The following is a 25,159-nucleotide window of genomic DNA, read 5'->3' on the forward strand; positions in this document are numbered from 1 at the left end:
CGCCCGGTCATTCAACAAAGGAGGCGGTCTCCTTACCGTCGGCAAATATTGCACAGGGCCCTTTAACATCCCGCGGCGTCCCTCCGTGGCAGACAATGTAAGAGGTCTTTGCGTGGAAAAGTCAGTTCCCAGGTGTATAACTATGTATGCGCAGCCGGACGTTCCTAAAGAAAGGACAGGCTGAATACAGAGTCACCGCAGGTCGGCCCCGAGAATCGATGACACGCCAGCGGCCGCTGCTATTCAGCGGGATGCGGGAAATAACAGGGGCCTGAGGAAAACCTTTCAGACAGCAACTGACACCGCGAGTCGGCCGGCGACGCGAGGGACAACAACGACGGCCGTGTAGCGGATTCCTCCAATCTGGAGCAACAGAAGACATTTGAACATAATCGTGGCGAACGTCGGTGAGTGAAACTTGTCAGGTCAAACTGGAGTTGTTGTTACAATCTGAAGGAAAACTCCTTTACAGCTTATTGTTGAACAAGTGACTGGTGAGGCCCTTATTTTCACATTATACCACATATATATATATATATATATATATATATATATATATATATATATATGTATATCATGTATATATATATGTATATAATGTAAATATTATATACATACATACATACATATTATATAATTATATATATGTATGTATGTATGTATGTAATTATATATATATGTATGTATGTATGTGTATATATATATATACATACATACATATATAAAAAATAGATATATTTATATATATATACACACACATATATAATATATATTTATTATACAATACTTTTTATTTTACAAAAAGAGCCCAGAGTATGTGATCAAATTACACATGCTTCATACAGTTGTCAGACCCACCTCAGGCTCTGCTGGACCCTTATCGCTATGAATTACTGTGTTGTTATACTGTAATGCAGCTGCAAAGTGCGGCCGGCGTTAGAACGGGGAGCCGCGAACGAGCCGCACAACCCCCTGGGCTACAAGATTATCACCCTGCTGCTAAACCCGGGGATAATCAGAATTTACTGTCCTTGGTGTACTCCGCTCGATGGAAAAGTCCTTCAAATTCTGTCAATCTCTACCTGTGGCTGGAGATGATTTAACGGAGTCATCGCAGAGCGCCGTAACCGACGCCGCTGAGCCGCCCAGCGGCATCGGCTTTTGTGATGTTGAGAAGAGACGACGTCGACCTCGGCAGCCTTTTGACTCGTGCTGCAACCAAATCACTGCAGATCTTATGTGGGTTTTTTTCAAATGGGCAAAACTCAACGGATTTCTTTAGCTTTCCCTTGACTTTACGATTCATTATTTTTGGGGCACAACGTGCAGGACTTTTTTTCCCCAGCTGGTGTGATCCTTGGTGACTGGCCTCCTGGTGTATTCATGTTTTGTGCGTTAAGAGTTATGGCCGTGACCTCGAGGCGGTGAACCGCGGATCGAAAGACGGCGTTCCAAACAGACGTGAAGGAAACTCCTTCCTCCGTCGGTTAGCGTCGCGTCAGAGCCGTTCACCCCGAGGCGGCGCTCCATTTACTCGTCGCGCCCGAATGAGTGACGGCTGAAACCTTGACCTCACAAGGTGAAACGGATCACGCGCGTGTCCCGGCAAGTATCGTAATAACGCTGACAAGCAGATCGATCTAAATCAATACCCACGACCGGCCACCTTATGGTCCTACGGATGCATTTCTCCTAGTATATTAAACAAGTAGGAAAGTTACATCTTTAAACGATCTAGAAAGAGACGAGATGTGTAATTACATTTAATTGTCAAGCGGATTAGGGAGTCCTCTCTACACACACACACACACACACACAGTGGGTACAATGTATATTTAACAATTCATGAAAGCTCTCTCTGTGCTTCCCTCTCCACACAGCCAAACAACTCCCGGATAAGTTTCTTTTATCTCTGCTCTATTGTTTCGTGACCTCGCTTGTATAAGAGGCTTGTTCTCCATTGTTCGCCCGCGCGGTGGAATCGATAAACATCGGGCTATAATTGCGGCAAAGATTTGAGGACAAACACCGGGCGCCGTTATCTTTCGCACCGCGTGACCAAAAAAAAAAAAAATGGAGCCGTAATTGCCGTCCACCGTTTCGGAAAACGACACGTCCGAACCCGGCGGAAGCGCGAGTCCGTTAAAAAGTCCCGTTGAGCAAAATCGGGGTTACCCAGTTGCACGCACACACACCGACACGTGTGCGTTAATGTACACCACGCGCGCAGGTTATGAGATCGCACCACGCGAGGCTCAGCTGATCCCACGTGACACAAGTGCGTCTGGCCGACGAGGCAGATTTCGAAGCCCTCGAAAGCCTCACTGACGGGGAAAACACTGCGTCGCGCCCACCTCGGGTGTTCCTCTGAGTTGTAGCAGCCGAGCGGCACGTAACCGGCGCCCGTTTACTTCCGCTCGACACAATGTGTAGGTCAAGAAACCAGAAATTACACAACCGGGTTTTGAATTGGCATCTTGGAGAAGGGCCTTGAATGCAGCGTTGCCACGCACACGCACACACAAAGACAGAGATGCACGAGCTGTATGCTGCACCGCTCGTTGCCTTCATGCAGGTTGACACGCTCGTTTCGCTGCTTCAGGCGCTGACCGCATTTCACAATACTGAGGGGGGGGGGGGGGGGGTGTGTGGAGAGAGAGAGAGAGAGAGAAGAAGAAAAAAAAAAGCATCTCCATGGCAACAGCTTCTGCGGTTTGTAGGTTGTAACGCGTGCGATGACATCATCCGACAACATGGATCAGAGGTACCTGCTGATGCGTATCCCCTCGCCTGTCAATCAAAAAAAACCCACGTGCTGCGTCAAGGAGGGAAGAGGAAATCCAAAGCAGAAAGAGACTTCGACCTCCTGAAATTTAGCACGTGTTGAATGAGGATAACGATGACGGATTCAAAATGTACAAAAAAAAAAAAATCATCATATATAAGAATTTGGTGTAAATTCCTTGGCCCTCTTTGACCTAACCTGAAGTCTGACAGCAGCAGCAGCAGGCAGGTTGTTGTGGTTTCCCTCTGCTCTCCTGAGTGGAATAAATGCTCAGTTGGATTTATATCAACTGATTCGGCCAGTTGAGGAAAATTCCATCTCTCCGTCCCGGACGGCTCTTTGGTTGCTTTGGCAACGTACGCTCAGATCGCCGTCCCGCGGTCAAAGGCCGTCCGACGACGTCTGACGCGCTTGGCTGAATTCGGGCGCGTAGAAGCCCCCCCCCCCCCCCCCCCGTACATCTCTGCGGGCCTCCCGTTGCTTCAGTCAGCCAGCAAGAGCATCACCGGATGCCGGCGTACGGCGTCAAGTCGGCAGCCGTAACAGAAGCGCCGTGTTTGACAGGTGAGGTTTGCGCTGCGGATCATCGGATTCGCTCTTTCCATCGTTTTGAAAGAGGTTGAGTTTTGTTTCATCAGTCAATCAGACGTGTTGTTGTACAGCTCTGACTTTTGAGCGTTACAGGTTTGCGTCTTAAATCCTCTGAGGATGCGGTCACAAAGTCTCTTGATCATCGACAAGGAAACACGATGCCAGCACCCCGGAGAGCGCTCCTGACTCGCAGGGCAGCCATAAAGGGGATTATTTTTTTTTTTTTACCAAGCAAAAGAGTTTCCATTCATTCGCCGCTCTCTCATTTATCTATCTTTAAAATCCATCTTTCAACTCTCCAATTGTATTCAACCTACTCAAATTAAAGCTGAAACTTGGCTTTTTTTTTTTTTTTTTTTTGCTGTCATATCCATTTTTCAATTTCAAACTGAAAGATGTACAAATACTGACAGGGAATGTAGTAAATTGCATTAAACAGGCAAAACAAGATTAGTCTGTCCTTTAATTTGGCCGGTGCGGTTTAAGAACCGTTTTCTTTTTTTTTTAAGAAACAGGAGAGCAGGAGGTAAACCACTGGATTTCCTCTGAAATAGACATAAATTAGCAGAATTCACTTCTCGGGTCCTGATGCTCTTCACTGAGGGGAACGCTGTACCCCACGACAGACGCAGTAAGTCCTTTTAACGCTGTAATACAAACATGGGCGAGGAAGCAAAAAAAAAGGGAAGCCACGCAAGAGGGAGCATGGATGGAATATTGGGAGAGTGAAATGTGGCAGATAGAGAGATGCCACAAGCACGAACAGATGGCTGAGAAGAGAGCGAGAGAGGGAACGGTAGACAGACAGAGAGAGAGAGAGAGAGGGGGGGGGGAATCTGGATCAGGCTGAAAAAGGCCTCGAGTTCACTTTGGGGAATGCAGTAAGTAGGACAGGCGAAAACTTAAATTCTGGAAAAAAAAAAAAAAAAAAAAAAGTGAGACCCAAAAATAACCCAAAGGAGAGCGAGCGACTCGAGCCTGGGAGCTACGCTGGTCGGTCAGTCACAACAGAGCTGGCTCGCCCGCTTTGAAGAGCCGTCCTCTCTTTAGGATTCATAATCTACCTGAAGATGAGCACAAAAGGGGGAGGGGGGGGGAGGGGGAGGGGGCTGCAATCTTAATGCTAATCTATGCAAATTCAACCTACGTGGGGATATGATAAACAAGAGACTGTCCTGATGCAAATCGAGGGTCTTAAAAGGAGGCAGATTCATCCATATGTATGTGAAGGTGGAGCTATCGTGTACCGTATCTCACGCGAGATGGAGAGAGTTCGGCAAAAACATCCTGAAAAAGTTCGGTTTCTTCTTTCCCTGCAACCTCGCCTCCCCTCCACCCTTTTTTTTTTTTAAAGACCCAGCTCCTGCTCTCCCCTCGACGCCAGACCGGTACGTGCTGGTCATTAATTAAACGGTTCCCTTGTGTGGTTTAATTCCCGCGGAGCCCATTTAAATGTAGGAAACGAGGGTTGAACCAACACCGTCGCCGCGCGCGTACAGCGGGAGACCCCGGGAAACACGTACGCTCGCGGACGGCGCGATCCAATTGGATTCGGCGTTGGCCGTGCGTGCCTCCGGAGATGCGTCGGTTCTGTCTTTCACCCGATGAGTCTCTCACCCTCCGGCTATAAAAAAAAATAAATAAATACATACATTTTACAAAAAAGGCGCAGCGCGTGAGCGTAAGATGATGTCTGCCCTTGACCTGTACGGCCTGCAGATAATAGAGGCTGCTTTTTTTAAGACGGGCGTCTTCGAGAGGGACTCGAATTTCAGGATCGCTCCGAATTGCATGTTAATACTGAAGTAACCTTGGCTCCGGCTCAAAATTGAATCATTTCCGTCGGTATTTATTTATTGGGAATAGCTACCGCGCACCCCGGGGCCAAACGTTGGAGATCCGACGCGCCTGTGCCAAAATGTTCATTTGCCTGATGATTTACAGCTCAGTAACTCTGACACGCAGTTTAATAGAACTTAAGGGTTCGATGTTTATGAAAGAAAAGAAAAAAAAACCCGCGTCTTAATGTGCTGCCGTGTGCTTTGAGCTGCAGACGGCGACGCCTTTTCACGCCCCGGGCCAAACTTTCCGGACCCTTAAGCCCGCCGTCTTATTTTCGGCGCCACTTGACGTTTAGCCGACGTTTATAACCCGCCTTTGGAAAATGAGCGCTCGCATTAGCTCGGCGGAGGGCCGAGTTCAGGCGGTAACAGCCGTGACAGCGCGTCCACAACGTGTCCAGCGGGACCTCCTGTCTCGCGGGGGGGAATCAATACGGCCCGAGCTGTGACCTATTGTCAGGTTCAGTCGAATTGTGTACAAAAAAAGCAGAAAAACAAAAAAGTGGCCCGATTGCATGTGCCATGTTTGCTTTTCCTCCCACTCGGCTGTTAGAAAAGCTGCCTTCGCCTCATGCTGAAAGTTGAGAATACGTGAAATACGAGTACAATACAAATGTAGTGTTTTTTCCTCGTTAATGCCAAAATGAATGGTTGTTAATGTGTTTAAATATCCACGCGCAGCGTTGCTGTATTATTCTGTTTTCTGTGCTGGAACTAGTCCAGCGTGCGGAAATTACACTCCATTATATCTAATGGAGTTTTCTGCAGACCACTGATAGTCATGTAAACTGTATTTAATGGTGACTAATGAACTATAAGCTCAAAGTGAACAAACAACGAGAGCAGAAATTAACGTGAATCGTCGCCTCTGTTCAAATGTGAGCCGTGCACGCAGCATCGACGTGAGGAAACAAAAAACAAAAAAAATGCAACGCCAAAATGCCGACGAACGCCTACGGCGGCGAGTTGAGGTGACGAGTGGATGCAGAGTGGATTTGCTGCATCGGCTAATGGAAGCGGAAGCAGAGCATGTGTGCTTACAGCAGCAGCAGATACAGTAGTGGAAGCATTGACGCAACCCCCCCCCCCCCCCCCCCACTCCTCCACCTCCCCACGGTTCACCATCACTCTCACTGTTTCTTCTCCCCCCTTTTTACACACACTGAAACATGAGTGCAACACACACATACCTTCGCCTCCTGCTTTATTAGTTGATGAGTCATAGCTATGGGTTTTCTAAACTGGGACAATACAAATACACACACACATAGAGCGCGAACACACACACACACACACACACACACACACACACACACACACACACAGAGCGCTTATACAATAGAGCACCAAAGACACACCTACACACACGCACACACACACGCACACACACGCACGCACGCACGCACGCACGCACGCACGCACACACACACACACACACACACACACACACACACACACACACACACACACACACACACACACACACACACACACACACACACACACACACACACACACACACAGGGGTAACTTGGCAGGGCCCGGCTCCACAGCCTGGGGACTCTGAAGCTGCCTGGTGTTGATAGGTCAGTGCTGTTTTTCTTTCACACTACCCCTTTCCCCCACCAAAAACAACAACAACAAAAAAAAAACATGCTTTGCTGAATATCAGTGCCCCCTGCTTCTTCCATTAAACGGGACAATTAAGTTTATACCTTACTTATCTGATAGGAGTCAAATTATCGATTGCGCAAAATGGACTCAATATTAAGCGAATATTTAGGCATAAATGTCACGCGGAAATACATTTCCCCTGTGGCGTCACTACGATCCAAATTCAGTGATGCTTTTTCTCCACAAGTGATTTATTTATGGTAATTCGATGCCAATTTAAAATTCGAATCTGTTTGTCTGTACAAAAGGAAGACAGCTCGGCCAAATTCTGCTTCTGCTTGCCAAATAAACTAAAGTCAAGATGTTGGTTGGTCGAACTCTGGAGCGTAATCAACAGCTTTTGTGCTTTTTTTGGTAAAGCTGCACTGGGCACTTTTTTGCACTTTGACAGCCCCAAGTGGCAACAAGAGATAACCGAATTTTTGTAAAGTTGGATGGACAAAAAAAAAAGAAGCTTATCGTGTCAGGAGGCAGCGGACTCCTACGACTTACATCTACTCTTCTAAGCAGCTGCTAGAGGAGGAGATGGGGAGGAAGGAGAAAAAAAAAAAAAAAAAAAAACCCGCTTTGGCAGCACAGCGAGCCGTCGTTTTGGGTGCGTTTGATTCCTCTTTGACTGCTTGGCTCTGGGCGATAATTCCTGCGTAATAATTACAACGAGAATCTGAATTGTAATTTTTTTTTTTTGTCCTACAAATAAAAATAAACTGAATTTTTACACTAAATTCAAAACCGTTTTTTGAATTTTTCCTATCAGACATTGTTTTTAAGTGAGCGTATAGGACTTATTTATAAATGAGGCTGTTGTCACACTAACAATATGCACAGACTCACTTCTAAAATGTACTTGTGTTTGAGTTGTATCTATATTTGTCCCCCCCCCCCCCCCCCACTGTTAATCCTGCCATCACAGAGGGGGACGCCAGGTTTCTTGCTTTTCTGTGTCAATGTAAAGTACACTAGAACAAAACAACAAAAAAAAGGCGTTATTTGTCTCGAGGAAAGGCTGAGAAAAGAAGGAATAAAGTGAAAGGCTTTTCTTCCTGCACGCAGGCGGCAGGAAGAAAAGCAAACAGATCCGATCACCAAAGTGTGCCGGGCAGAGTGCGGCGAATGTAAATTGAGGTTTTACGGTTCAGCCAATCATGACTGAGATGTTTCCGCGAGGGGGGGAGGGGGGCTCAAACAAATCCCATGGAACCGTGACTGTTACCGTGACGATGACCTTTCGCCTAACCTTTGCCGCGTGGTTTTAGTCGCCTAATCGCAAGCATTCCCGCCTTCAAGGAGCTTAGACGGGTCCGCCTGTGTCCTCTCGCTGTACGGTTTAACATTTCGCAGGAGAGCCGTCGGGGACGTCTTTTAAGTCACTGCGTGTAAAAGTACCAACAACAAACGACAACGACGACACAAATCACAATCCAGAAAGGGACAATTAAAGTGAAGAAATGAAGAAAAAGTGAACAAAAAAAATCCGATAAAAAAACCCTCTCCCCTCGATGCCTTTTCAACTCATTAAACCACCAGCTGCAGGAACTAATGGACCAGGGACTCGACGGTGCTCAAGTCTTCTAAAAAAAACAAAAAAACACTCTGTCTTAGCTGTGTTGCTGTCATAATTGAAAGCAAGACCGTGTCGCCGCGTGGAAGGATGCTCGATATCTTCTATCTGGCCTGTGGTCGGCGGGGAGAGACTGGCTCACGTGTTTCAGAGTTAGCCTGAGTCTCAGAGATTAAACCCGCGTGCTGCCAAAACAGCTGGCACGGTGGCTGTTTTTTTTTTTTTTTTTTTTTAATTTTTTTGTTGTTGTTGTTTTTTTTTTATTACTCTCACAAGGAACCGAGAGAAGAAATTAAATCTTTTGACGGTAAAACATTTTCTGGGCACTTTCGATTTCACTGATGGGGAACATTTTTTGGTACCTTCCAAAAGCAATATGTCGCACAGCGAAGGAACGATTTATCGTGACCCCCGTCCGGGAAGCTCGGGGAGGAACTGCCGACTCGCGACTGATATCCCAACCGCACGCCGTTCAATTTGACTGCTCGCGGAGGAGGAACCGACGACGCCGGCAAGCAAGGAAAGCAAACTACTTTTGTGTTTGTCGCCGTGGCGATCTTTTTCTGGACCAGGGCCGTGCGGTGAATATGAAAGGCGCTTTGCAATTTCCACATTTGTATCCCGACACGTTTGGTTATCGCGATGTTTTAATCCTCCTCGGACATGTAGCGGACAAAATAAAACGCTATTAATGTACTTTTTATTCAAACAACTTGAGAAGAAGAAAAAAAAAATCACATTTCTGAAGAGAACTTCAAACTTGACAACTTTAACTCTGGATGACAACAACAACAACAAGGCTCTCAACATTCGGGGAATAAAAACACAGCATTTAATTACCAGGATTTGCCACCACAAATGAGGATTCAGCGGCAAAACGCAGCGTGACGCTTCACCTTAACCCTCCTCTCTTCTTCGCCAAACAAAAATGTAAGGACTTTTTTTCTTTCTTTTTTTGGCAATCAGCAAATCCCTGGCTCGCTGTGATTCATCACGCGGTAGGAGAGACGGGGAAAAAAAGATTAAAAATAATTTCTGATTTAACTGGCGATAACGTTTTTATACAAAACAAACAACAAAAAAAGAGGTTAAGGACGACACAGTTACTAATTAAACAAATTAGTCAGAGAAATGTTGCCGTGTGGGCCACGTTGGAGATGACGCGCAACGAGGACAACCTCTCTCTTGTTGTGTAAATATCTATTTTATTCCCTCCTATTCTGGTCTGCGGAGAGGTCGGGGCCTCTCCGAGCGTGTCGTAATCCCTCCCACTGCCGGAGAAAACATTGTTCCTTCATCCGCGTTGCGGAAAACGAGGCGTTGCCTGACTCACAGCGGTTACGAGGCAAATATCCACAACGCTTCATCCGAACACGTTCCTGTTCCCCGCGGCGCGGCCCGCCCACGGACCGAACGGAGGAGCGCGTCTGTGGAGACGGTGGGCCGACACGTTGCGGGAGGAGGACGGATCGGACCGTATCGCATTGCTTCGGCACGTACAGACCCCCCCCCCCAGGTGAAAAAGTGGCATGAGCCCTTTGTGTGTGTGTGTGTTTCCGGGTCGTGAACGTATGGACCATTAGCCGGTGGTCCTGCTCGTCTTCAGAGTATTGCGACGTGCGTGTGATTGCGAGCGCAGCAGCTGTATATCGCGACATCACGACGTGCTGCCACCGTCATCCCTCCCCCTCTCCCCCCCCCCCCTCTCTCTCCCCCGACTGCCGTCCTGGCCCTCTAGCTCTCTGGCCTGACATCAGAGGACGCCCTATCTCCTCTCTGTCTGTCTCTCACACACACACACACACACACACACACACACACACACACGAGGACACGCACACAATCCGAAGTTGGCCCGGAAGACCAATGTGAGAGCAAAGACAGTACAGCGGGAGCCAAGGTCGCGCTCCGGGCAGAGGGGGAGACGCTGTCATCTCCGTCCAACCTTGGACGTGCAGGCACATAAACGCAGCCAGAAGGAAACCAATGCGGCCACCTGTTTGGCTGGATACACGTCGAGGGCAATTAGTTCAACCAGGCAGCGCACACAGGCTGCCAAGGGAGTGATGATGATGAGGGAAAAGTTTTTTTTGGGGGGGGGGGCCGTGAAACTGGCTTTACAGAAGTCTGATACCTTCGGGGGATGGGGGGGGGCTCAACAAAACCTACGGATGAAGTTAAACTTCCCGCAAAGACTAAGAAAACAAACTGAGAAATTAAATTGGAAAAGGTTAAAGTCGAGGTTTTAACGGAGGGCTAATCTCACGGCCGTGTTTAACTGCCACACTAAAAGGTGTGTTTGAATTTAAAGGAGGTGCCGAGCTGTCGCGCCGAGGCTCGACTATCGCCACGGATACGCGACGGCGCAGGAAGAAGGGACCAAACAAAGCCGGGCCGGGTGCGTGCGTGCACGCGTGTGTGGATGAGGAGGCTTTTAAATGTAAAAATTCAGCTCGGATCTGAAGTGCGCAGCTGTTGACGGAAACAACAGCTGGATGGACGCCGCGCTCCGTCGGCGGGCGCGCTGCAGGATCGCCGGAGACGGGAGCCGGAGGAAGGCCAGCAAAAAAGCAAAATACAGCCTCCAAAAAAAAAAAAACAACCATGTGGCTTTTAAGATACACATGCTGCAACAAGCCCCAAACCACCGGAGTAACAATGGCAGAGGGAGGGCTTGTTGTACTGACACGAAGTCCTGAACGCAGCACTACTGCGGCGCGGCTGCACCGCAGCTGCTAAATTTGAAGCTGCAATTGTTTCATCCAAAGAAAGAAAGAAAGAAAGAAAGAAAGAATCCAAAGGATCTACACAGCGGTAACTTCGAGCAGCTCGGGTACCGCGACGCCTTATTTTTGTGCTGGGTGATTCCGCGGCTCACCGACTCGGTCCGAGCGTTAAAGGCGACGAAGTCGTACCAGTTTTTTTTTTTTTTTTTTTTAAAAGCCAAATCTGCTCAGTGGTTCAGCTGCTACGTGCAAATGTTGCCGAAAGAAAGAATTTGACAAATAAACGACAACGAGCTTCGGGGTACATTTCATCTCCGTTGGTTTCCGAGGCGTACCCCTCGCCTCGCTGCGGGGGCGACGTCAACCGTTTGGGGACAGCGTGCCGTCTCGGTTACCGCTTCCGTCCGCGATAACCCGAGGTGGGACGCCATCGTATTTCACCCCCCCCCCCTCCTCCTCTGTGAATCTTAAATGATCTCACTCACTTTTTGCTGCCTTCCTACGACTCCCCCCGCCCCCTCCCCCCCCTTACCTTCATTTCTCTCTCATTCTCTTTCCTCCCGTCGCTGTCTTCATCTTTACCTCGCTCCGTCTCCCCCCCCCCCCACCCGCTCCCCCTCCGGGGCATCGACTCGCCAGGAACGCGGATAGGATCGCTCGCAGGTGTGCAATAACTCGAGGGGAATAAATATTGCCCTAATTGAGAGAAATGATGTAATATTGATCCCGGGGCCTCTGAACCTTCGGCATCGATGGAGCGTTCCGCCGAGCCGGTGACATTTAGAGGGGCGGCCGGCGTGCACGTGAGCGTGAACGCGTGCGACGTGCGGGAATAGGTGCCACCGAGGCCTTTCGTCCTCCGCGAGACCGAAAATGTGTCTTCGCGGTCTGTTTTGGGAAGCTCCGGCGACGAGCCGAGCCCGGCTCGAGGACGGCGGTGCTTCCCCCCGGCCGGGAAATAAAAGTCCCGAACGCGACGCCGAGCGGCTGCATCGCATCGAGTGACGCTTCGCAGGTGCGTTTAACTTAAAACTCGAGTGGGGAAGTGTCGCCGCGCCGTCGTCTGTACTTGGTGCCATGAAAGCTGCTCGGCGGCTTTTAATAGTTGAAGTCTGGCTGCGGGCTGCCTTCGGGGTTCAAGTGAAAAAGGAGCACGAGCAGCCTCATTTATAGAAAGGGGAAATTCAAACGCACCCAAGACAGGTTGTGTGGATGATTTTTTTTGCACGACAAAACAATCTCTGGAACTGCAGAAGCGATGTAAATACTTACGATATGTATGTTACAATATAACATGGCAGCACGTGAGGACAGTATTACCCCCCCCCAAAGAGATTACACACCGAAAGGGACACTGACCAAACAAAACTACAACGTAAAAGTGACCTAAATATCGATTACATCAACTTTCCGACCTGCCATCAATGTCAGAATAAATCTGTTTTTTTAAAATTTAATTTAATTTTTTAAAATTTTAATCCACTTGCGTTCATTCCCCCCCCCCCCCCCCCCCCGGTAATTCCCCTCAAAACGTTCCTAATGTTTATGTATCTTACTGTTTATTATTATGTAAAAAACTCCTTTGCGTTATTTTGTGTTGGCGATATGCGAGTTGAGCCTCGGAGGCTGCGGGCGTCGTCCGGAGAGAGTACGTGATTTCCTACGTTCCCTCCACGTGATCATTAATCCTTCCCGACCCTTCGGCGTCCTACACAAAGTATAACATCGATATATGCACATTCAATATCTGTCATTTTCTTTTTAATTTCAGGTATTGACTTGCTTCTTGTTATTGGGGACTCCCTCTCTTATGTAGAGGTGTTTTCTTATTTGCTACTGACCTTTTGTGTTTTTTCCAATTCCAGACCCTTCGCTATCTATTTTTACCTCCAACGTGATCCGCTGCACGTGTCGCCCGGGAATCGACGGGAGGAGATCCCAAACGCGGCGCCGTTCGGAGATCGAACCCGTACGGCTGCGGGAAGAAATCTGTTCCGGGATAATGGGAAGATCGACACTCGGGTCGATTAAGTCGAGCGGAGGTCGTACGTTTCAAAAGCGCCTTTTGCTCCGACTCTCGGTCACGTTGAACTTTCAGCGTGGTGCAAAGTTGACCTTTTGTTGTCTGTCTTAGTGCAGTTCATCGTTTCTTCATGATGCTGCTTTGTTTCTGCGGTGGATGTTAAAAACACACGCGGGGATTTGAACTCATCGAGTCTCCCGGTTTACATTTTACACTTGACGTCAGCTCGGAGGAAGCGGGAGTCTGACCCGCGCTGGAATGACGGCACGACCTCGCCATTACCAAATAACTGCTAATTCTAACTCGATGCGGTCGCAGACTTGAAGTCGATGCGGGATAATAACGGGTTCGTTCTGGCTGCTGCGTCCTCGGGTCGTTAGACGAGGTAACTCCTTCCGGTGAGTGAGTGAAGACCAATTTCCAGTTTACACTATTATTATATAGCAACCGATAAAGTGAACCTGAGAGAGCGCGGCAGATTTATACTGTTTATATTGTTAAAAGGAAGGCCGAACAGAACCGAGAGATCTTCACCAGAAGTATGTCATTTGTTTGTATTTGTCTGCGTTGTAGCGGTTGGAAATGAATGGTACAAAACCTGGCAAGAGTACGCGGACGCCCCAATATTTATACTGTCAATACTGACAAACATCTCATCTAAAGCTGTGGCTTTGTGTCCTTGGACCTGCCCGCGTTCACACCTCGCTGTTCAGCTGCTGCCAACCGCAAACTCAGTCCCCCCCCCACCCCCCGAGAGCTCCCCAAAAAACATTGGGGGGGGGGGCAAAATCGCAAACTGAGGTCCAACGGGACAAAGGCAGGCGCGGGGGAATAAATACAACAAAACAATCTATTTAATTAGTCCGACACAAGAGGCGGTTGAAAGGGATTGAAGTGTTAACAGCCAATCGAGATCACCGGGGGGGGGGGGGGGGGGGGGGGGGGGGACTTTTCTAGGGTACTCCCGGAATGAACATCGCAAACGGAGCGTCGCCTTCGGTCGAGAATCCCGATCTCGGGCCGAGGGGGGCGACGTCGGGGAAGGTACGCCGGCGAGGCCGCCGTCAGCGCCGCGCGCAGAACCGCATTATAACAAATCAAAGCCGGCAGTCGCGGCGGCACCGGGGAAGGCCCGGAAAGAGCCGGTTCGTCGGGGTTCGATCGCTGGTTGAGTTGTGTTCAAGAACACCGAGGTGACAACGGCAGTTTTCCCTCCGCATCCGCTCAACAGGAAAAAAAAAAACACAAACATGCCCGTGCATTAAGGAAATGAATCCTCCCCCACCCCCCACCCCCATCCACTCCCCCCGTCGTCAATGTGCTTTACGAGTCATAGGCGTTAGTAGTCTACTAGAAACAGACTCGCCGTGACGCGTCGGACCGGATGGTGGGGAGCGTTAAAAAAACAAAACACAGGCTCTTACTAATCCTCCGGTTTAATTTCAGTGCGACGCAGTCAAGCTAATGGGAGGAAATCTGAAAAACACGTCTCTGACGGAGTGTAAAAGTACAGTAAAAGTACAGTAAAAGTACAGTAAAAGTACAGTAAAAAAAAACAAACACAAAACAAGCACAGCGGCACGTCTTTGATCTGTTATCGCCCGGTCTCACAGCTGTCCGCTGTGAAAACGTCATCAGGGCCAGGGAGGCTTTCACGTGTCATCGATTTAAGGCCGCAATGATTCGGGCTTATTTTCTGATCGCCACCTTCTTTTTTTTTTTTTACCTCTGCTTGTGTTCGTCGCTCCGTGACCGATCTACTTCAAAGGATGCCTCCGTCGTGACCCATTTTCCCATCTTACCGAACAGCTGAGCGTAAGCCCGACGAGGCACGAAGCGGGACTTTTCCCACGAGGCCCCCCCCCCCCCCCCCCCGCACCCCCGATTCACAGGCAAGTCGAGTAATAGCTGGGAAAGCCAGGATAGGAGGAAATGGAGACATGCTAATAAAAAAAGAAAAGAAAAGAGAGAGAGTACTGAAACAATAAATTACCCATAAAGTATCATTTCTTTTGCCTTTGAACTAAAACACCGCTTTTATTCATAAATCTTTGCTTGTGCTTTTCAGACACGTTAAAAGCGCGCTGCGTACCAGAGGGATTATTATTAACTCGGGCCGCCGGCAACCGTTCCTGCAGGAAGTGCTACATTTCAGCTCGGCGACATTCGGACAAACAGCGAAGCGCAAGTTTGAAAAAGAAACCCGAGTGGCGAGCCTGAAATCCTGAAATGCCCCCCCCCCCCAAAAAAAAAATGTAAATAAATTTTTTTTTTTTAAATCACGTAAATACGAACTGTGGAGTTGGTAAGGACAAACAAAGGAGCCCGTCTCCGATGCAGCTCGTTGTGTCGTCGCGCGTTATGTTCCAGTTGCTGTAAATAAAGAATTTCCACACAAAACATTCGCAGCAAACAAGCAAAGTGACACCGGACGTATCGCTCATAACAAAGCCTCTGTGGAAGTAGAACGGGACCTACTTTTTTTTTTTTTTTTGGGGGGGGGGGGGGGGGGTTGGCTGCGATGGACTAACCTAGAAATCTGAAGCGATCGCTGCGGAGGGGGTGGGTGGGTGGGGGGGGCAACGAAGCGTGTTTCCTTACCTATCGCCATCTCTACGGTGCTCATTTGGCTCTCCGAAGGGAACAGGATTTTTGGCGGCTTGTCCGTCAGGGGAGCTGTGAAAAGACAGACAAACGGCAAAGACAAGAAAAGACCATGTTAAATTCCACACATCTCTCTCTCTCTCTCTCTCTCTCAACGGACTGTGGGAGTATGATTTATTCATTAAAGAGCACAATAAAAGCTGCATTAAAACGGGAACAAATACAAGGCAATATAATATTTAAAGAGTGGACAGAGAGAGAGAGAGAGAGAAAAAAAAGGGATAAATTACTATGACTCAGAATTACCCATTCGTTGCTTTTAAACGCACGTTCAAAGCAGCAGCTAATTCGATTCGCTCCTCGCGGACGATACGGCTTCGACACGGGCCGCGATGGCAAACCGTGCCGCGTGGATACCGGCCTCTCCGAATCCTCCGGCACGCCCCGAGGGTGGGGTGGGGGTCACGCGGCGACTCCGGCGGGACCGGGCAACCGGAAGCTCAATCGATACAATCATTACGACAGGAGGGGGAAAAACAAAACAACGCTGTACGTTGTCAGTATGTCAGCGGAGCGCGAGCTGCTGATTTCTTTTAAGGGTCGCATCCTTCGTCCCGGCTCCCCTCCGAACACACTGACTCCGATTAGACAGCTGCTGAGTAACAAAAGACGTGCACTTACAGGCTCCTCGTTATAATGATTCCCTAATTGCTTCTAGTCTTCAAAGTGGCACCGGAGAGGTTTTTTTTCTCTCTCCGCGCGCCTGGAAACACTCGAAGGGACGAGGCCCGTTTCCGGTACAAAATGAGCCGCGGGTTTGAACGGGGCGGTGGCGACCACCGCTCGGGCCGAACCCGGGGAAACCGAGCTGCGCTTCGTCGTTCTCTGACGCGAGACGTCCGCGTACGGGTTCACCTATCCTTCCGACCCCCCTCCTCCCCGCCGCCGCGGTGGTTTGACCCAAATAGCCATTTTCAACGAAGAGGCAAAAAAAAAAAGAAAAAAAAAAAGACTTGATTGGCTTTCTTCCTTTTCAGACAGTGTGATCTGTGGAAACTGCCGACTCGTGGCAGGAAAACAAAAAAAAAAACCACACAAACCGTGAAAGCTTTTTCTTAAAGGAACGCCGTAATGAACGTTCGCCCGTCCGCAGACTTTCGGGGCTCAAAATGTCAAACGCAATTGGTGAAATGTTCAAAAATCCCCTTTATTTTTATTTATTTTTTTTTGCCTGCACGCTGTTTCCCCTCGGTTGACGCCGGGTCTTTATTTGTTTGGATGTACTTCTCATTTCAAAGGAATGCTGCAACATTTCCAGTCAAAGTGGCAACCTTCTTCGTGCCAATCAAAGAAGCCTTCCATCATTCACACGTCAAATCAGCTGACGCGCAAAACCATAACTTAAATAAAGGATCACGCAATTTGTTGAGAGAAGGAAAAGTGCCTCTGAGCTCATTAATTACAAATTTAAAAAAAAAAAAAAAAAAAAAAGACCACAGCAAATTATGCTTTTCCTTGTGCTTGGAGTATTTCAATAAGGAGTATAATTTTTTTTTTAAATTTTTTTTTTAATTCTCATTACCTTAATTACCTTTTACGTGATGAAATACGCTCAGATCGTTTTATTTCATGATGACATGAAAGGAAAAACGAGCCGTTTTCCACTGATGGTTTGTCTTCTGCGAGACAACGCTGGATTTGGGGAGAGGAGAATGTATTTATAGTAACATGGAAAGGAAACCCGGCTGGGGAGGCGAACATCAAACGCCAAGCTGCATGCGCTGCAGACGGGGGAGTTGGAAACTTAAGACGTTATTGATAATTAAAAAAAAAACAAAAAAAAACAGCTGGTGCCGTATCCCATTTGTAATCATTCAAACGGAATAATTGTGATAATTACTCAAAGTCTGATTTTGTATTTTTTTTTATACGGATATTCAAAGCTCTTCTCCTTTTCAGCTCTCGCCCATTTCGTTGGCCGAGCGTTGCCGTAGCGCCCGGAGGGTATGGCTGAAGTTACACGATCGATCGTGAGGATTTAAAAATAAAAAATAAAAAAGGAAAATGGAAAAAAAAAAACGCAGCGTGAGGTCAGGAACAATCCCAGAGCTTTAAAAGCGACTGCCGCAACCGGCATCCACAATGCTGCGGAATTTAAACACACACTGGTAGACTCATTTTATTCTAAATTATTATTCCAAACGACAATTTTAGTTTGATCTACTGAATCGACGCAATTACCCGAATAATAGGCGATGAAATGTTCTCAACCCGTGGTTCTGCTGAATGAAAGTGTTTTTCCGTCGCCAAAGTTCCCGCGAGGAATCCATCGTGATCACGCTTTAATAAATCATCACCATCGACGACGCGCTCGCTTCGGTTAATGCTTTAATGCGCGAGACAGCAAAATGAAAGACTTTGAACTGGCGTCACCCCAGGAGGATCCATGACGTATTAATGCGCGCATTCACGATAACGCCGTGTGCCCCTTTACAGTAAAGTGCCACCCAGGACTTTGACTCGAAGTCGAGTATTTTCAGAGTGGTATTATTACTTATTCATGTTTTTTTTTTCCTTCCGCCCCTGGCTTTACTTAACTTTAGTTATTTGGGGAAACATCCTGCTGTAAAAGCTCAACGGTGAGTTTATAACAACAGCATTTCTTCCTATAATTTAGAGGCTCTCCAGGCGTGACGTCCAGAACCGGAGCGGTGCGGTGCGGACCACCAGACTCGCACACACCTGCGGCTTGCCGTAGTTTTCAGATTCTCCTCCTCCTCCTCCTCCTCCTCCGACCTTCAGCAATTTCAAGATTTCTGCGCAGGCAGGATTAACGTAAACTCGGCTTCGAATTCAAATTTGAAGCCGAGTTTGGATTTGCCGGTTGCACCGAATGAGCTGAAGGTGAAATCCCAAATCTGGAAGGTAATCAAAGTTCTGGCGTGCGCGTGTGTGTGTGTTACTGTGTGGGGTTTTTTTGTGTTTTTTTTTTAACAAGCTCAAAGTTGATTCTTGGCAAGCCGCGGCATCGTTTTTCGAGCTAAAGGTAACAAAGCAGGAGAAGGCTGTTTGACTCCGGTAGAAATACCGCCCTTCATCCCAACTCAAGGGCAACGCCGCTGCTGTGCCGCCCGTCGGTGGGATCCCCCCCCCTCACCCCACGCTGGAAGACATTCGCGCACTGACACGCAACATTTTGAGATGCGTTAGTGGAGCTGGCTGGTCCTCAACTACAAAACCATAATTCAGCGGTGGGTTATTATAATTGGGAGTGGGCAGGCTTCTTTTGCTGTGGGGGGGGGACGCCGGTATAATCCGGGGAGAGAACCTTTAAAGTGTCCCTCAGAGGCACTGTGATCTGCGCTCGCTCTGATCACGTGATGACGGATGGAGGGAGGGATGGAGTAATGAAATAGAGGAGAGAGAGGAGAGAGAGAGAAAAAAAAAAGAGAGAGCCCGTTCTCTTCCATTAACTCCACCGACACCTTTTCTCCCTCCACCCGTCGACGGTGTCGCTCCGCCGCCGTGTTTCGCTCGTGTGTGTGTGTGTGTGAGCTCGAGATCATTAATGGAAAGATGCGGTGCAGCGGAAAACAAGTAAAAGCAGCTTTAGAGGAACTTGAGAAGCAAACCTTGTTAGTCGTACACACAAAAGACAAAGCGGTGACATGTTGTCGGTTCAACCCCGCTGTTCTTCAAACCAGTTCCTTCAGATCACAAATGAAAACCGGCTTGATGTGAACATTTGGTTTTCTTAAATGTCAATAATAATAATAATAATAATAAAAGTGACTTGAAAAGACGCCAGATTCATAAACTGCTGATGTGTACGTGCATAAAACTAAAAAAATTTGGAACTTTACCGACAATGACGCAGCGACGGAAAGCTAATTATGCGTGAAGCCGAGACCCGATACGTCCGATACTGGACCGAAGCCGAAGGGGAACGTCGCCGTCAGCGGCCGTCGGGGGCTGTTCAAGTTTTTTTTTTTGGGGGGGAAAAGTAGCCGCTCAAGTCAACTCCTGGAATTGAATACGGCCTTTTTCACATTACTTGTTGAGAAAGACCAATATAGAAACCCTGCAGGAACGCGACGTAATGAGGGTACGTTTCCTTATTGAGAAAGGTGTTGTTTTAGGAGATCCATCAAAACAATTCGTAAAAACGTGCCGTTTGCTTTCAAATATCCCGGAGGGGGAGGAAGAGGAGGAGGAGGAGGAGGAGACGGAGAGGATGAGTCAGAGAGGAAAAGTGTGTGTGTGTGGGGGGGGGGGGGACAGTGGAGAGGAAGCAAGAGATGCAAGAAGGCTCGGGGTGGTTTAAAAGAGTGGGAGAGCGAGCCGAGAGGAGATCGGGTGAAAAAAACAAACAAGAAAAGCAGAAGACGCAGAGGAGACAACAGAGCTGGTGGGAAACAAGCATGCGTGTGTGTGTGTGTGCGTCCGGGGGGCAGTGTGGGTCGTTGATGGAGGGCAGGCGAGGTTAACATGCGAACGTACATCTTACCGACAGCTTCCTCGCCGATCGCCGCCCTGTCGCGATTACCCCCCCCCCCCCGACGCAAAGAAAGAAACGACGGAGTTAAACCACAGGCAGAGAGCAGATCTCTCTCTCTCCCCGATTCCCACTGAGCATGAATATGCCGTAGAACCTAATACAGACGCCGGCAACTTCGGCGAGGCCGAGTAGAGGAAAAAAAAAAAGAAAAAAAGTACTATTGATTCATACGCTTTTCTCCCACGTCCTGCGTTCTCAGCAAGCATCGCTTGCCGTTTGTCTGGGGCTTTAAATCCAACTGCTCGACAGGCAATACCTATGTACTTCCCCGTAATTAAAAAGTGAATTAATCTTGAAGTGCTGGCTGTCATAAATTCCCCCATTTTCCCCCCTCCCCCCCTCCCCCGTAGCCCCGCTATCCAGCATCTCCTCGATAAATATATTCGGCGTAATCGATAGGGGTATTACTGTGTATATATCGCAGGGGGGGGAATCAGCTTGGCGGGTCTCGTGTCCGGCGGCGCTACACTTCCCGCTCCGCCCTTGGTTTCCTCCCCCCACCACCACCACCCCCGAAACGGCCAGGAGTCGGCTGCTGTCGAGGGGACGGCGGGGTTTGAAAGCAAAGGGCCGTTTAGCTGGAATTCCATTTTGAAAAAGGTTGGAGGGGGAAAAAAAAAAACGAGTTGAAGGAACCAAAAAAAAAAAAAAAAGGGCCAGAAACGGCGTCGGAGCACCTGAACGGAGGAGGAGCGACGGGAAAGAGGAGAGGACGAGTCCCCGCTCACTTCGACGCTTGAAGTGCGGCGAAAGAAAGTTGCAATCAGGCAGATGTGTAAACCGAGGCTGCGCGCCGTAATTAATCGCGATTGTGTTAATTGCACTTTGTTTGTCCTCCGTAATGAAGACTAAAAGGAGACAAACAGCAGGGGAAAAAAATGGACGAGATCCAAGGATCTCGCGGCGAACGACGCTCTCGTACCCTCGCCGTGGCTGTATGGAGATTTCATTGCGGTGGATATTAAAAATGCCAATTCTCTCCCCACAGCAAATAAGTTCCCTCTCATTCCCGCTACCCTCGCGCAGTGAATTATTTCTCCGCTCCGTCTGTAAAAACGTGTCTTTTAAGTCCGTTATTTCCCTATTTTCCATAAGCAAAGCCGCGTCTGATACAATCTTTTAATTAAGATTTTACAAGTTGCTTCCTTCAGCTAAAGAAGTGATTTTGTGTGTGTGTGTGTGTGTGTGTGTGTGTGTGTGTGTGTTACAGCACGACTCCCAAGGACGAATTATAACATCTTTGTTTAGCTTGGCAGATCACTCATCTTGCAGATCTCATCTGCAGCGAGGACTACTTTTTTTTATTTACTCGGTGCTGCGGGGAGTTCACATTTCAGGACACCGAGGATCCTCCGGGCCCTCTCGATAAGATATTCTCTAGCCGAGCTCGGTTTTCAAATAAACTTTCCGCGTCGCAACTAATTTGAGAAAAAACAACAACAACAAAAAACGTCCAAATAAACAAACGAGTGCTCGACAAGTTTCGCCTCGATTCTTCCGTTCATCCGGAGCTCAGTCGAAGTGATAACGGGGGAACGACGGCTAATTGCGCCGTCAGAAATCACGACAGGATAATTAGAAGTCACAGAATTTAGAACTGCACAAAAAATAAACAAATAAAAACCTGATGCCATCACGCCGTTAACGTGTCTAAATTTGTCCCAACCGCGCCCTGAAAAGCTGGAGGTTTTTCCTCGTTCGACATTTCTCTCAGCGCAGTTTAGACTTCGATCGCAGCAATCTAATCCGGCCCTTTTATGTGCAGCTGACCGCCGCATGGAATCCATGCGACGCTTCGGGGGCACGTTTAACCGCGACGCGACGGTTACAAGACGCGCGTGAAATGTTACCGCTGCGGCAGCGCGATCTTCCGCTTCTCCGCGATCCGCTCCCGGCGAATCCAAGCCAAACTGGAATCGAACAAACGCGTCTCCCTCCCGGTTTGATCCAATATTGGCGTTTCCTTCGACCGCTCGTGGGGGTTTTGACTGCCGGGGCCCGAAATGATTTCAGCCGACGTGTTTTGACACCCCGCTCGGCACTCGAACATCCTCAAGAATGCGCGGCGAGTGCAGCGCAGCGCGCGTTGCATTATTCATCAAAGCTGCCTTCAACATACCTCTGGAAAATAAAAAAAAAATAAAAAAAAAAACATGATTAAACCAGTGGGCTTAAGCACTTCCATAAACAAGGATATGAGCGCCTTTAAATAATAAAAACACTCTCAGATGGATGTTACATAAGCAAAAAAAAAAAAAAAAAAAACTGATGCAGTATAATCCTCATTATACTTCCTGTACTACTTCTTATTGAACTGCAAAGCTGTTAAAGTGTCCAAAATGTCCCCGGAGAAATGTACACATTCGCACAAAAGAGTCGGCGAATCAGAAGAGAGACTCGTCGGGTATCGATGCGTCTTCGAGACGCACGCCGAGAACCGATTTGTTCTTAGCAGAACTCGAGAAGCTTCGCTGCTCAGAAACACGGCACACGCAGATATTTAGAACAAAAACTGTGTGACCTTTAAGCAAAACTGCGCCTGTTCTTTCTCGAAAGAGACACAACCGTGACCCTCGGGTAATAGCTCCTAGTCGGGACGAGGTTCTCGGGACCAAAGTCCGATTTAAGTGACAGAAGTGGATCCAGGAGGGGGAAAAGGGGGGGGAAGTATGATGATCATACAATGGTGGCACACAATACAATAAATCTACAGTACTCGCAAATACAAAACAAAAAAAACAAAAAAACACAGTTCAAGCCACATTGACCGAAGGCCGTCGGTGAAGAATGAGGGATCGCTGCCTCTTCTTCCACGGTGTGATTGTCGAACATCAGAGCAAAATGCCAGCTCTTGAAAGAGCCATTCCCTCTTTGATTCAAACTGACACCAAACCTGACATTTAACCGTCATACTTTAGATCACTGGGGAGAAAAAACAAAAAAAGAAGAAAAAAACCAAACATGATATTAAGCTTCCTTCACTGGAAAAACAAAAAACAAATCTGGATTTGTCATTGTGTCATTTACATTTCCACACAGTAACATGAGCTTTACCTCTGCCCCTGATGAGATGGATAGCCGTTATACGTGTTCTTTCTGCATTGTTTATTTCTTTCATTACTGTGCTTTTCTTAGCCGGCATTGTAAAATTCAAATGCGGCTTGACTGACTCCGTGTCCAGCCCACTGGTTAAACCCCTGCCGCAAGCTGCCAAGTGCTCCCTTGGATGAGTCAGTAACCTCCCACGCCCCGAACACAGCCTCAACCCCTCCGGAACGCACACGCAGGCTTTTTTTTCTTCTTCTTCTTAATGAAAACAAAACGGTTGGCGTGGACGCCGACCAAAGTGACCGCCTAAAGTGGCCAAAACCTGCGTCTATCTGACTTTTTACTCTCTTCCAACCTCCTCAGCTTCTTGCCCGCTGGCCTGTTTAATTCCCGCTCGGTGCCATTTCTGCACAGTGGCCCCCTATTGCCGAGCTATGAATCCCTCCTCCCGGCTCTGCTGCTGTGCCTCCCCCCCCCGCCCACCTCCCCCTCCCTCCTTCCTCTCAACCATCTCCTCCCCCCCCCCCCTCCAGTGGGCCCTGCAAATCTCCGGAGGCAGGCAGTGCCAAACCTTCCAGCTGTTTAAACGGGTCAGTGGTTGGTGCCGGGTGCAAGCCGGGGTAGCTTTTGCCATTGCGGTGCCCTACATCGCCGGTTTGCGCTACCCCCCCCCCCCCCCCCTCGAATCCGTCGCCTCCCGAGGGAGCGGTGGGGACCGAACTGTACCGGGGCTTGGCTGAAAGACGCTGGATTTACAGGCGTCGTAGCCTCTTTTTTTTTTTTTGTTGCTTTGTTTCTGTTTTGTTGTATTGTTGAAAAGAGGATTTTAAAAGATCAGAGCTGTGTCACATTGGCATGAAAATACACTAATTTAAGCCGGCAGTGAAAAACCACTGAGTGTGCAAAATGTTAGGACGGCCTGCTCTTTCCACGGAGTAGAATGATCCAGGTGAAAGCTGTGAACCTTTATTGATTTCACCTTTGAAATCCACTACAGTCCTGCAGGAAAGATGTGCTATACATGGATGGAGAGAAGAGGGAAGAGGGAGAGGCATTTATGCAAGATTTAAGCCTCTGGAAAACTGAGACACGGGTTCTCTTTACTCTTTACAAGCCGACACGTCCTACAGAAAGATACCTTTCCGTCCGCAGATCCGTACTGCTGTTACTTCACGCAGTCAGAACAGCACAAGACTACATTTATCCCACTTCCTGTTCCGTTTAGTTCAAGATTACCCACAAAAAAAAAAAAAAATCCCTTTAGGATGAAAAGACATTTGACAATTTCCCGCGTACTGTCCCCCCTTCGCTTGATAATACTTTACAAAATAACGGTTCTCTGTGTAAGATCCCGGTCGGGTCGTGATAATCTGACTCAGCATTTTACGCTAAAATTGAAGGACAGTGTGACGTCTTGTTTTTTAATTTAAATTTGCCATAAAACAGGCAGTTCTTTGATGGCTCCACGGAACTTAGTTAACTTAACAATATCAGAGACTAAAATACAAAGTGTTCACCTCGCGAAGGTCAAAGTAAAGGTCATGTTTTATGTTTGGATTAGAGAATTATGGCACAGAGTATTTATAAAAAAAAAAGAAAGAAGAAGAGCTGATGCACTTTATACATATGCAATAAACAGCTTTGATCATCCGAGCGTGATCGGAGTTGAGCAGAGCCGGTTTGATCACAGCGGTTCCGCATGCAGGCAGACTGCAGGTCCACCGAGTGGACGTAATGCAGGCGGACGG

At 48.1% G+C, this 25,159-nt stretch overlaps 1 protein-coding gene across 1 annotated transcript in view; it reads right to left on the reverse strand.

Annotated features, from left to right (window-relative positions):
• The window catches only part of LOC138208481 (interleukin-1 receptor accessory protein-like 1-B), a gene marked incomplete at its 3' end in the record, with an annotated part of 158,733 nt that overhangs the window by 25,431 nt on the left and 108,143 nt on the right, over window positions 1-25,159 (reverse strand). The window contains 1 exon segment of the mRNA XM_069166364.1: window positions 15,803-15,877. Coding sequence (XP_069022465.1) covers window positions 15,803-15,877 — 75 coding nt within the window.

The sequence above is a fragment of the Embiotoca jacksoni genome, unplaced genomic scaffold (genome assembly GCF_022577435.1).
Source record: "Embiotoca jacksoni isolate LCO1_2020_lvr unplaced genomic scaffold, fEmbJac1.0.p SCAF_38, whole genome shotgun sequence".
In the NCBI taxonomy this organism is placed as follows: Eukaryota; Metazoa; Chordata; class Actinopteri; family Embiotocidae; genus Embiotoca; species Embiotoca jacksoni.